This window comes from Clarias gariepinus, chromosome 10 (genome assembly GCF_024256425.1).
Source record: "Clarias gariepinus isolate MV-2021 ecotype Netherlands chromosome 10, CGAR_prim_01v2, whole genome shotgun sequence".
NCBI lineage: Eukaryota > Metazoa > Chordata > Actinopteri > Siluriformes > Clariidae > Clarias > Clarias gariepinus.
This window is the reverse complement of record NC_071109.1, coordinates 11,163,871-11,176,866: the sequence shown is the minus strand read 5'-3', so window position 1 is coordinate 11,176,866 and position 12,996 is coordinate 11,163,871. Positions and strand designations below refer to the sequence as shown.

The window sequence follows — 12,996 nt, the reverse complement described above, 5'->3', positions numbered from 1 at the left end:
AGGGGAGAAATGACTGGAATTGGGCTAAGAGCTGTGCAACCTGGAAGGATGGTGCTGTGAAAAGGTCTGATGGTCTGATGAGATCGGATTGACACTATTCCCAAAAAAATATGTGCATCAGGGTGAGAAGGAAGCACATGAAACGATGCACCCGTCATGCATAGTGCCCGCTGTACAAGCCTGTGGAGACAACGTTATGATCTGGAGTTGCATGGCATTGTGTGGCACTGCTGAGGTGCTCTGGAGGCCCAGGTTGCTCTGATAGCGGCCTTCAGCTCATCTGCGTTGTTAGGTCTGGTTTCTTGCATCTTCCTTTTCACAAGACCCCACAGATTTAGGTCGGGCAGGTCTGCTGGTCAATCAAGCAGGTGCAAAGTCCTGCTGAAAAATGAAATCAGACTATCTTCATATAGCAGAGGGAAGAATTAAGTGACTCCACACTCATGGACTTTGATTTCCAAATGGATATATATATAGACACACATGTTCTCCCCGTGCTTGGTGGGTTTTCTCCAGGTACTCCAGTTTCCTCCAACAGTCCAAAGATATGCAGGTTAGGCTAATTGGCATTCCCAAATTGCCCGTAGTGTGTGTAAGTGTGTGTCCTGCTATAGATTGGCATCCTTTCCAGGGTGTACCCTGCCTTGTGCCCTAAGCCTCCTGGGATGTGTTCCAGGTCCCCGTGACAGGATAAAACGGTATAGAAGATGAGTGAGTGAGTGAGTAAACTTAATGTGTAAATATTTGTATGAACACTAAAAGGGTCAACACCATAAGACATGAACTAAAAATGATTCCCAATGTGTCCCTGAATGAAGGGAGGCTCAAAATGAAAAGTACCAGTCAGTATCTGGTGTGGCCACCAGCTGCTTGAAGTACTGCAGTGCATCTCCTCCTCATGGACTGCCTATTGCGGACAGTCTGAGCACTGATGGAGGGATTGTGTGTTCCTGGTGTGACTCGGGCAGTTGTTGTGGCCATCCTGTACCTGTCACGCAGGTGTGATATTCGGATGTACCGATCCTGTGCAGGTGTTGTTACACGTGGTCTTCCACTGCGAGGATGATCAGCTGTCCTTCCTGTCTCCCTGTAGCGCTGTCTCAGGCGTCCTACAGTGGGGCAATTTATTGCCCTAGCCACATCAGTCCTCACGCCTCCCTGCAGCATGCCTAATGCACGTTCACGCAGATGAGCAGGGACCCTGGGCATCTTTCTTTGAGTGTTTTTCACAGTCGGTAAACAAGTCTCTTTAGTGTCCCTCGTTTTCAGAACTGTGACCTTAAATGCCTACTTTCTGTAAGCTGTTAAGGTCTTAACGACCATTCCACCGGTGCATGTTAATTAATTGATTATGGTTAATTGAGCATGCATGGAAAACATTGTTTAAACCCTTTACAATGAAGATCTGTAAAGTTATTTGGATTTTTACAACATAATTGTTGAAATACACAGTCCTGAAAAAGGGACGTTTCTTTTTTGCTATTTCTTTTTTATATATATAGACACAGTATATGCCAACCCCAAACTCCTTCCAATCTCAAGGCTTTACTTCTTCACCTGCTTTGACTGCAGTCCTTATGGCCATTTAATTTTCTTAATTAATTAGGAGATTTATCCTTTAGCATTGCTCTGTAGTCCATTGCTCTATTATTTGGCAGCTTCCCCCACTGGTGACGTCCTAAAGTGTTACCATGTTGAAGGTCACTGGAAGACACAGATTCTTGCAAATGTCTCTGTGACTGGAGACTGTAGCCTAGTCCATTCAGATTATTCATAGCAGGCCTGTTATGCAGTCAGTGTTCCAATTCATCTAGAAAGTGTTCAGTGTATTTAAAACTAGAACAAGTTACAGTTTTACTTCTGCTGCAAAGCGCTAACACTGGAAGCACCTTTCCCAAATATCCCCATTTCCATGATTTGCCTGGCTGCTGGTGCTTCTGTCAAAACTGCTGTTTAAGAAAACTAATCAACACATTCTTATCCATCAATACCTGGCTCAACCTGGTTCACATGGAATGTCGGCATGAGGATGATGAGAGCTGATAAGATTTATTAAGATGGCCATTGTGCTTTATGAATTTGCCCCCGGGCAAAATACACAATAGTAACTCAAACTATACAGATGTACAAGTAGTACACAGACCAGGACAATTTGGATTAAATGTGTGCACCAAAATTTCTATTGTTGAGCAAGTAAGCTTCAGCTATTAATACATTGATACTTATATACTGTAGCTGTTAACACATTAATATATAGTTTGTTGCTGAATGATTCTTTAAAGAAAAATAATAATAATTAGAGTTTCTAGGCATACAGATGGTTATATTTCAATATAAAGAGAAGAAGTAGTCAGAATTACAATGGCAAAAATGGTGCATGCATTATCATGAACAATATGTAGTTACTTCTAACATCAGGTATCTTATAGAGTTCAACAAAACAATTAGACCTCAATTACTTGGTTGAATAAACTGTGTTAGGAATTCTGATTAGAAGGCATTCATTTATTTTCTATAACATCTACTCTGTCAATAGTGTCTGCTGTAACTCAATCACTCGTTAATTTGGGGACATATTTATTTAATTTTATTTATAGAAAGAAGAGAAAAGAAATGTAGCTGTGCACAGCTGTTACACTGCAAGTGATAAAATGAACATGTTTCACAACAATAAATGTAACGACAAACTGAGAAAAAAACTGGCTAACTTTGGGATGTTCTGCTATAGAAAAACAATGTTTTGTTATGGCTCTAATGCTATAAACCATTAGCAACATTTCCTGAGGTTAAATGGTATTGATTGTTTACATTTAGACTGCTTCAATCTGAGTTATTTTTCTCCCACAGAGAGCAAAATTAACCAAAATCTGATCCACACTGTCCACTTCAGCAAAACATTAGACTCCTTTTTTCAGATGTGGGTAGCTGGCCACAGTTCGAGCTATGGCTTCTTGCAGCTTCACCACTGGCTGGTAGCCCATGTCCTGCTTGGCACGGGAGCAGCTGTAGTAGTGATGAGTGCCGGCCAGTGCGACACGCATGGGGGTGAAGGTGGGCTTGATGTTCACCAGAGGACTTAGGAGAAAGGTAATTACCCACAGCAGCATGGCTATGCCATATACAAGAGAGTAGGGCAGGTGGTAGCGAGGGGCATCGTAGCCTAAACCGACCAGCATCTGGGACATGAAATCCCAAAAACGGATCGGCTCATCGTTGGTTATGTGGTATGCCTGTAACACAAAGGGATATGAAAAGATATGCACTGTTTAACATGCCATTATGCCCTCTTTATTTTGAAAAAAAAAAAAAAATCTTATAAATGATAAAAATCTCGTATAATTAAAGTGTTTCAAATACAAATGACTGCTTTCTGATTTCGCGTCAAATTTCACCCTGGTTAAGGACTAAACAGGATATTCTTGGTGTTGATGCCTCCTGTCCTTTTATTTTAGCTTCACACACAAACACACACACACATACAGCGCCTGCGCGCCTAAACGGAAACACTTATCTGTTGGGATTTAGTGCAGGTTAATTTGTTTTATTTTTAATTTATATTTTGTGTTAATTATTTTTATGCATTTGTATATACATATGTATATTTTTATGGCCTGTAAAACGAATAATTTGAGTTTCCATTATTTCTTATGAAGAAGATTCGCTTTAGTATCCGGTGGATAAAAGTCTGCAGCAAGGAGAGTTGTTTTCACGGAGCTTATCGATTAGGTATGAAAGCTGACTGGGGATTTACCCTCCCAGAAACTCGCCACGTCACCTAATGTTACCTCTATATCGGGAAAACAATATAACAAGAGATGAAATAAACAATCAGGTCAAGTGTTTAAATAACTAATATTTCCCTATTAATTATTTAACTGATCATTAAATGATGATTTACACCACACCCTTCATTCTGATTGAAAATTTATTATGACTGAGCCGGACAAGACCAGTATGTTTCAATTGTGGTGCTTATATGATACTTCTGATTGGCCTATTACTCTGATTACAATGAAACATTGGGGTCCATGTAAATGCAGCTACTGTCCCTGAATGATTAATGATGCACATATTTACCAACTCATACACACCTTTCCACAAAGTGGGGAGTCTGGTCTCAGATGCTCAGCAGCTAGGATGTGACCATGCACTACATTATCCACATAGGTGAAGTCCACCAAGTTAGTACCATCTCTGTAAAATCACAAATCAAAAAAAGCAATACAGTGTAAATGGCCTATTTACTTTTTATCATCAAATGCGACCAAAGATATGTTTGAAGCTAGGTCTTTGTTTTTTTATTATAATTTCCAGTACAATTTTTCGATAAAATCGATTTACCCACATAAGATGATTTTCATGCTCTAGCTTAATCCATAATGTTATGCGCAAGAGTCAGCACAAAAATATTGCATCATTTGGATTAAAATACGTTGGTAATAAAATGTTTTGTTCTTTATTCTGAATCATGCAGTACGAACACCATTTTCTATGTAACTAACAACTGAACATCCAGTAGCATATAATCCCTTTGTATGATAATAATAACCATGAATAACTTATAACCATTTAACACCTGTTTCATTAACATTTCACTAGAGTATTGATTTACACATCTTAATACCATCTTAATTAGAAGACTTACTGTATAGTCGTAGCCTAGAGTCACCATGGCTTTGTAAAATTAAAAAAAAAAAAGTAAACTCTTTAAAAATGTTGGCAATATTCCTAGTGCACGAGTACGGCATATCTTCATATCTGCAAACCCTTAGATGACTTGTAAAGAAATGTCAACATTGATCACGACTGATGTTAAAAAGCTTGGCACAATTTAAAATTAGTAAATCTTGTGCGAGCCATCCAAACTCTTAATCACAGCTCTGATCGACATGAGACTTAATATGCCGCTTTCTAGGGCTGGGTATTGATCAAGAATTTAATAATGATACTGCTACCAATACCTTGACATTAATACATGTTCTTAAATGACACTTTTTATACAAAGTTTATACAAAAATTTTAACAGAAAGAAAATAACATTACACTTTGGAGACACTTTAGTTGTCTTTTTGTCTGCATACACATTCATAGTCATTTCATAACATAGAACAAAGAAACCAATTTACCAGAATGTGGTTTAACTTTTTCTCTGTTTATGTATCAGCAACTTGTAAATTTTCCACTCAAAGCAGTTTAACAACATAAAAGTAAGCTGATTTACTACAATTTAAAGTTTTGTTAACGGTCTTGTACACATTTACACTTCAGAAGGGTTAGTTCAGTTCACACACATTAAAACATTGTAGCTATGAAAGTGGGTTTGTTCATTTTAAAGTTTATACTCCTAAAAATGAACTTCCACTTTTTGTCTTTAAACAAGGTACTCGGTGCAGAAGAAAGCAACTTCTTCTTTAGTGGAACCTTTTACTATCCATCTATCCATCAAATCGATAAATAAATGTAATATAGTTATATATAGTAATAGTTATACTTATTATGGTATGAAACAACTTTGAGTGTGTAAACCTGCCTGACGTGGAAACATGCAAACATATTGTATGTACCGTAATAAGTAATTCATTTCTGTTTTTGTTCAAATTATTATCAAAAAAGTTTGAGTTTCAAAAATGTATGAACGATACCCAGCCCGATCTAAGCTTATGCATCTCTGGCTCTGGTGTCACATGCAACAACTGAAACCCCGGTGAAATAGTGTGTTTAACAGCTGTCAGAATTTTATTTCCTCATATGCCGTCTGTCCCAATAGCACTGCCTGTTGTCAAATTTCTTCATCTGCCTACACCTCTCTATATCCATAGTCACACCTTTAGATTTCTCCTCCCTTCTCTCACCCACACAGTAGAAGACAAATGCTGTAGTGGGGTGTAGACTTTACCAACACTACCATCTTCTACCAAAAAAATTTATTTGCTATTTATGGATATGTTAACACATTTTGAGATCCATGAAGATAGTATCTGATCATGAAGCTCTCATCATATCTTGAGAGATGAGAGAACATGAGTGAGTTACCATAAGCCTCACATCTGGATGAAATACTCAAAGAAATAGACATGATGTATTCATCAAGGAGAGACAACCTAGCTACAAAGAACTTTGAAATGGGACAATGCTCTGCAGAATTTCTCACGTTGGTCCATGCGTGGTTCTCCAGGATTACCTATGAACATTATTTTGTCTGAACTACCTGCAGTCTTATTCCAAGAATCTTTTTTGAAACCGGAAAAGCCTTTGTTCCCTTGTAGAGGTGAATTACACGTAGTCATGGTTAAGGAGATACTAAACTGTAGAAGAATAAATGGCATGCTTTTGTGTGTGCATACGTGCTCCAGTCAAAGACATTCTCAATCTCTGTACTCTATGACTAGCCTGGTTTCATGCTATCCTTCTCAATTGTACAAGACGTGGGCGGTGGAAAAGTTTATCTTATATAGAAAGTTCTTTAGACTAAACCTAAATTGTTGTCAGGTTTAAGACCATCTTTACAAATAAAATAATTTATGAACTGCACTTTGGAAACATTTTCTTATAAATCGGAAAATCTGTAACTTCCTTTAGTTAAAACAATTATTTTATGAATACAGAAAGTACTGTCATTCAAACTGAGAAGGAGTCAACTCCTCCATGTAGGGACAGACAATTAACATTAACATTTCTCATTAGTTACATAAAGTCACACCCACTTACCCAATGATGAACTTCATCTTGCCTTTGCGTGCTGTGTCAACAAGGATGGGAACGAGCTGGGGGTCTCGTGGACCAAAGATCCCATGAGGACGAATTGCCACAGTGAGAAAATCTTTTTCTTTACTGCATGCCTCCAAGACTAACTATTCAGCAGAGAAATAGAAATAATGTATTGCTTTGATTATATATATATCGCACAGCTTTGGCCATATCTAAGGAACTAATTCGGGAATACTAAGACACAACCAACAAAGAAAAAACACTTATAAAGTACAACCATATCTACCTTTTCCTGTTTAATTTTGGTCTCTGTGTAGTAATCAATAGGTTTTTTTGCATAAGGCAAGTCTTCTTTTCCATTCTTGATGTCAGTTCCTTCAAACACCACACTGGCACTGCTGGTTAGGACGAGTTTCTACAAACCAGATAATAAAAAGTGTAAAATATCAAGTAATTCAGTGCTCAAATCCAAAGTGACTTTTGATGTTTCTAATAAATCCTGATAAACTGAGATGACAGTATTTAATGTTTTAATATCATTAAAGCAGCCATCGTGCTCATTCATGACTGAATAAATAGTTAAAATCTTTATCTGCTGATATTAAGTAAATGAGGTATGTAAGTATACAGATACATTTTTAAAAATACTTAAATGTTTAAAACTGGCACGGGCAGCAGTGTTGTCACATCACAGTGACCCAGACCCCCATCTGCCCTCTGCACCGACTGACTCCCTGTGCTGAACTGGACTTTATGTTAATTTAAATAACTTCTGTTATATTGAACTTTCACCCGCACAACACACATGATGTTATTTCTATCTGCTATCACCCAAATGAGGATGGGTTCCCTGATTGAGTCTGGTTCCTCTCAAGGTTTCTTCCTATTGCTATCTCAGGGAGTTTTTCCCTTGCCACCATCGCCGTCACTCTTGGCTTGCTCATCAGAGACATTTCATTCATTATTCATTCATCTCATTATTATCTAGACACATTTTTCTCACACATACACACTTCCAAATATTTTCTTTTCTAAAAAATTCTTTCATTTTTGTGAAGCTGCTTTGAGACAATGACTAATTTTAAAAGCGCCGCGCCGTATAAATAAAACTGAATTCAATTCAATTGAACAGTTGCAGGGTTGCTGGTCTAATTCTGTGTGGAGACTGTAACCCATTTTTATATTTAGTTTCTTATTCAGTATGGCTATTCTCTTTTTTGTTTTCCTACCACCACCTTGTAACGGACTGACATTCTATCCAGGGGTGCATTTCCCACATGGACAAGCTTATATGACGCCTTACTGAACTATTTAAATGTAAAATATATTCTGTTGTGTGGTTTTTAACTATTACACATTTTTATGAAAATTATACAACATAATATAATTTCTCTATATACTCCTACATGCATTAATGCACTTATCATAGTGTTTCCTGTAATTTCCTGTAATGTGCAAGTAGTGTTTGTGAATTGTTGTGTGAACAGTTTACACAGATAGATGCATCAGTTTCAGAAGTTGGCGACAAGTTATCTATCAATTTTCAAGGATGAATCTTGCGAAATGCGCATAACACAAGAACAATACATAAGCAGCAGTTTTTTAATGATAAATGCATCAGATCCGATTCCGATATGTGCATTTATATGTGCTTTTTAAACATCTTAAATATCAAGAATTAATCTTTAGTGCTATAATAACTTCTACTGGGAAGGAGTTCCACTTGATTTTGGAGCATTAGAGAGATCTGGCTTGTTGGATGAGACTGCTTAAGACTCAGTCAATACTCCAGAAGTACTGTATGTCTTAATGAAGCTCAATTTGTACACTTTAATGTGAGAAAAGGTTTGAGTTCCAGTGACAGGAAATCTTAATACTACAGCACACAAAGTGATTCTATACATATACTGTATATTTCCATCTTTGTGGCAACAGTTTGGGGAAGAACCAGATTTGCCAAAGTACTCTATCTCTAAAGTGTGTTCTCCATACCTGCACTCCAGCCTGTTGGCAAGCCTGGATAACAGTGCGTGTGCCTTCAACGTTTACTCTCCAGAAGAGATTCCGATCATCGCAGCCTGGTGCAGGAGAAGCGCAGTGAAACACCAGTGACACATCCTTCAAAACTTTGAGCAAATCCTAAAAATGAGAAGAATGATATAAAAGAATGAAATAAAATGTTCTGTTCTTTACTGATCTGTCTTACCGATCCTGTCCCTATTTTTCTGGCAATGTGTGTAAATTGTTATGAAAATACCCAAATTTATATTAATATTAATTTTAATATATAAATATATATAATATAAATATTATTGCCAGTCCAATTATCTATACAGTGGAACCTTGGATTACGAGCGTATTCCAAAACACTCGTAAATAGAATTTTTCCATAAGAAATGATGGATATTCAAATAATTCGTTCCACAGCCCCAAAAAATAAATACATTAAAATAATTAATAAAAAATATAAAGTAAAAATAAAACAAATTAACCTCCATTTCACCTTTAAAAAAAGTACTAATAAATCCCGACAGATAAGTGTTTTCGTGTGTGCAGGCGCTGTGTGAGTGTGTTTGTGTGTGTTTGTCTGGAGTAAGTAAGGAGCCCATCCCCTCTTCCCTTTCCCGTCTTACACAGTTACCCTTCCTCCGCTCTTTTCACGCACACACAAGTTAAACACTGTTTCTTTGGAAAAATAAACAAGAAATCTCTCTAAGGACACTCGATTGAGCGACACACTAACAGAATCACTGCTGTAAAGTAAAAATAATAATGAGACTCGGTTTTGCTTAACACGCGCGCATACCGACACAAAATAAAATATCTTTTATGCGCACACACGTGGTCACAGTATTAAAGTAAACAGTACACGCGTGCACGGATGTTGATTATACCGTAAGAGACGCGCACTAAGACCCAGCAGGGGAAACGATTACCCACAATTCCGCAGCGCAAGAGACTGAAAAACTATTGGCTCAGTTGTGATCACTTGACGCGCTGCGTCAAAACAAGAAGCGCATGCAAATTCAAATTTTATTTGTCACATACACAGTCATACACAGTACGAAATGTAGTGAAATGCTTATACAATTGCCAGCCTAAAAGAGAATTAAAGCTTATAATAAGAAATAAATATGAATAAGAGAAATAAGATAGAAAAATTAAATAGAAAAATTAAATTAAACTAGGAAAAATAGAACTAAAAATAAAAATAGAAATATGCTGTACATGAAAAATAGAATGATAGATATAGCATGATAGATAGAATAGCATGATAGATACTCGGTACTCGTAAACCAAGACTTGTTTGTTTTCCAAGTCATTTTTTTTTTAAATCACTCGCAATTCGAGGTTTCACTGTATAAAAAATGATCAAATATTATATACAATCTACATAGATGCTGATGGGGGAAAACACTTAAATATAATTTATATGTCCTGTGAAGAGCTAAAAAAAATTTTTTATTAATTTTTTACTTATTCAATTATTTCAATATTAAATAAGATTTTTTGTGACATAAAAGTAAATGATGGAAAAATGCATTTTAGTGCTTGCATTACATTTTTTTAAGAAATGTAAAAATCTGATAACCTGTTTGTTACACAAGTCTCCTTGATGAAATGTGACTCCGGGAATCTCGTATCTCTGTGCAATATCAAACACAGCCACTGAGTAGCCTCTCTCCACCAGACGTTCAACAAGGTGCCTTCCCAAAAAGCCAGAGCCGCCAATGACAGCACATCTTTTGCTGCTCTGTTTAAGAGAAATGTTGAGGCTTTAATAAATTTCAGTTCTGTGATATGAGAAATGTTTAGACCTTTTAATCATTTTTTATATTTTACACTTTGTGGCTCCAAGATATACATAATGCCTGTGAAATTATTGGCCGGCATGAAGCACCATAAATAATTAAGGAGATTTGTAAGGATTGGCACTGGGTTAAGAACTAGTCAATATTTAAATCCTGTAAGGATGGTGCTGAAACTTCAACTTCATGGAAGAAATGTGGTCAGAAGAAAATCATGACTGGAAATCACTTAAACATTTGGAGAAATTGCATGCTTAAAAATAAATATCAACAGTAAAAACCATAGCTATGCTTAATACTTGTATTGAAAGTAAGAGCATTTCCATAAGCACACAATGTGATAAGACTTGGGGGAAAAAAAGGTTTCCATTTGCTAGGAAGCATAAAGATTGGACTTGCTTTTGCTTTACACACGTGCTGTACATACACATACAGACACAAAATAAAATATCTTCTATGCGCACACACATGGTTACAGTTTTATAGTACATGTTGATTATACCAGTAAGAGACGTGCACTAAGACCCGGCAGGGGAGACCATTACCCACAATTCCGCAGCGCAAGAGACTGAAAAACCATTGGCTCAGTTGTGATCACTTGGAAAACAGGAAACAGGTCATGATGAGTCTGATGAGTTCAGATTTCCACTTTCCTATTCCAGAACAATGTGTGTATTATAACAAGAAGAGAAGCTCCAGAAGCAGGTCACAGGCAGTGTTATGACGTGAAGTTGTGTTATGACGTAATGTCGCTGAGCCTGGTCAGGTCAAGGCTCAGCAACATTACGTGACAAAAAATTAAGTCAGCTAAACAAAAGCTAAAGGCGGTCAATGAGATCCGAGTGTGTGACTTTTGTTTTGGTCAGACATTGTATTTGTATTGAAGTGTTGCAGCCTTACAGCTTCAGGGTCCCGGGTTCGATCCTAAACGCTGGTTAGTGTGTGAATTGTCATTGGGTTCTTTTGTTGATTGATGATTCTTTGGAAGGATGATTGTTGCCTAAATTTCCAAGACCAAATTTCCTCTATGTGCTTGGAAATGTAAGAATGTATGTGGGCCAATCCATTTAAAATGTATTTATTAATTTGGTATGTTTTTTTCAAAGCAACTTACAAACGAGCTGTCATTTTTATATTTAAAAAATATATTAATTTAACTGATAATTCATGGCTTACTTTAATAAATAAAAACTTCTCAAGGAGATTCTGACATTTTACAATATTTTTTCAATTCAAGTTGCTTTAAAGACATGAGAAACAATGGAATATTCGTATTATTATTATTATAGAAATAAGAAAAATAAATAATAATATAAATATATAAAATAATAAATAAAACAAAAGCAAAAAAACTGTCACTCACCGGTCTGATGCGCGTGGCCATTGTTTAAACACTGTTTAACGCTGTTCTGAGTCCTCTCTGCTGTTCTGATCTCCTTTACACTGGAGAACTGAGAGCTCCACACGTATAAAGTTTAGATATCGAGCAAACCTTCACCCCCACACACTTGTATAAAGAAGACTCTGAACTTGTGATGGGAATTCCAGTGAGTCAAATCATTTGGTTCAGGTAATCAATGAGAACCGATTCTTTCGGATCCCAAACAGCTAAACCAGACAAAGAGCTTGCAATTACCTAACCAGTTTTTTCTCCTTCAGCTACAAATAATTTTACTTTACCTTCTAATTAACAAACACAGAAAGCTGTTCTGCATTACAAAAAGGAAATAAAGGCTCAGAGCCAACTCAAGGAATCGATTCGTTTGTGAAGAACATATCAGTTTTTGCACGCAGAACCCTTATCGATGGCTGAATTTCAAATCAATTATTTTGTCCTTTATGTGTGCACTATGTAGTGTGTAAAATAATGGTTTCACACACTATATAGTGTACTATATTTCCTGTAATTTGTGATTTGAAATTCGACCTATGAACATATCAGCTGAGAAGAGCGAGCTCTGTCATTGGTTGAGCTGACCTAACGTTAAAAAGGAACTCATGTTTTTGACCAATGAAGAGAGGTTTACGTAATGTTCCGCCATTGCTTTGACCAATGAATAGATGGCATTTTTCTAAGTGTCCGCCCAGGGTTTAAAATTAACGTAAATTTGCACTCCTACTACATTTGCTTTTGTAGTTTTATTTATTGATACTTTTAAGAGTATGATTTGTAGCAGATACAATATTAATGAAAGCCCACCAGGGTCAGTTCAGTTTAGTTTAGAAGGGTTTTATTGGCATGGACATTGTTGCCAAAGCAAGTAAAGATTGATTACACATCAATCTGAATTTATAAACATTACAAACATATTGAATATGAAGTAAAAACAGGGTTTTTTAAGCATCAATATTAACAAAAAACTATTATTATCTCAGCGCACATTACAGTGTCGTTTCTAATGTGTGTGTGTGTGTCTGTGACAGGGAAAAGCCCTTTCTCCGACCAATAAGCGCTTTCCCCGCCCACTGACAAACCACC

The 12,996-nt window shown here is 36.7% G+C and overlaps 1 protein-coding gene across 2 annotated transcripts; it reads right to left on the bottom strand.

The window, feature by feature from the left end:
* Nucleotides 1-2,487: 2,487 nt before the first annotated feature.
* nsdhl (NAD(P) dependent steroid dehydrogenase-like) lies at nt 2,488-12,244 on the bottom strand. Of its 2 annotated transcripts, XM_053506289.1 has the most exons (7): nt 11,881-12,244; nt 10,301-10,462; nt 8,701-8,847; nt 6,995-7,123; nt 6,709-6,851; nt 4,092-4,194; nt 2,488-3,230 (listed from the first exon to the last, which is right to left on the bottom strand). In XM_053506289.1, exons 1-7 carry the CDS (start codon nt 11,899-11,901, stop codon nt 2,898-2,900), a joined length of 1,038 nt encoding a protein of 345 aa, XP_053362264.1. In that variant the 5' UTR covers nt 11,902-12,244; the 3' UTR covers nt 2,488-2,897. The 2 variants fall into 2 exon arrangements, with proteins under 2 accessions (XP_053362264.1, XP_053362265.1); XM_053506290.1 differs by lacking the exon at nt 10,301-10,462.
* Nucleotides 12,245-12,996: the final 752 nt, after the last annotated feature.

Coding starts and splice junctions, on each gene's coding strand:
- nsdhl (XM_053506289.1), bottom strand. CDS start 11,901: ATGGCCACGCGCATCAGACCG. Junction 10,463..11,880: donor TGGCCACGCGCATCAGACCG/GTGAGTGACAGT, acceptor TCTCTTAAACAG/AGCAGCAAAAGATGTGCTGT. Junction 7,124..8,700: donor GCCAACAGGCTGGAGTGCAG/GTATGGAGAACA, acceptor TCTGGTTTGTAG/AAACTCGTCCTAACCAGCAG.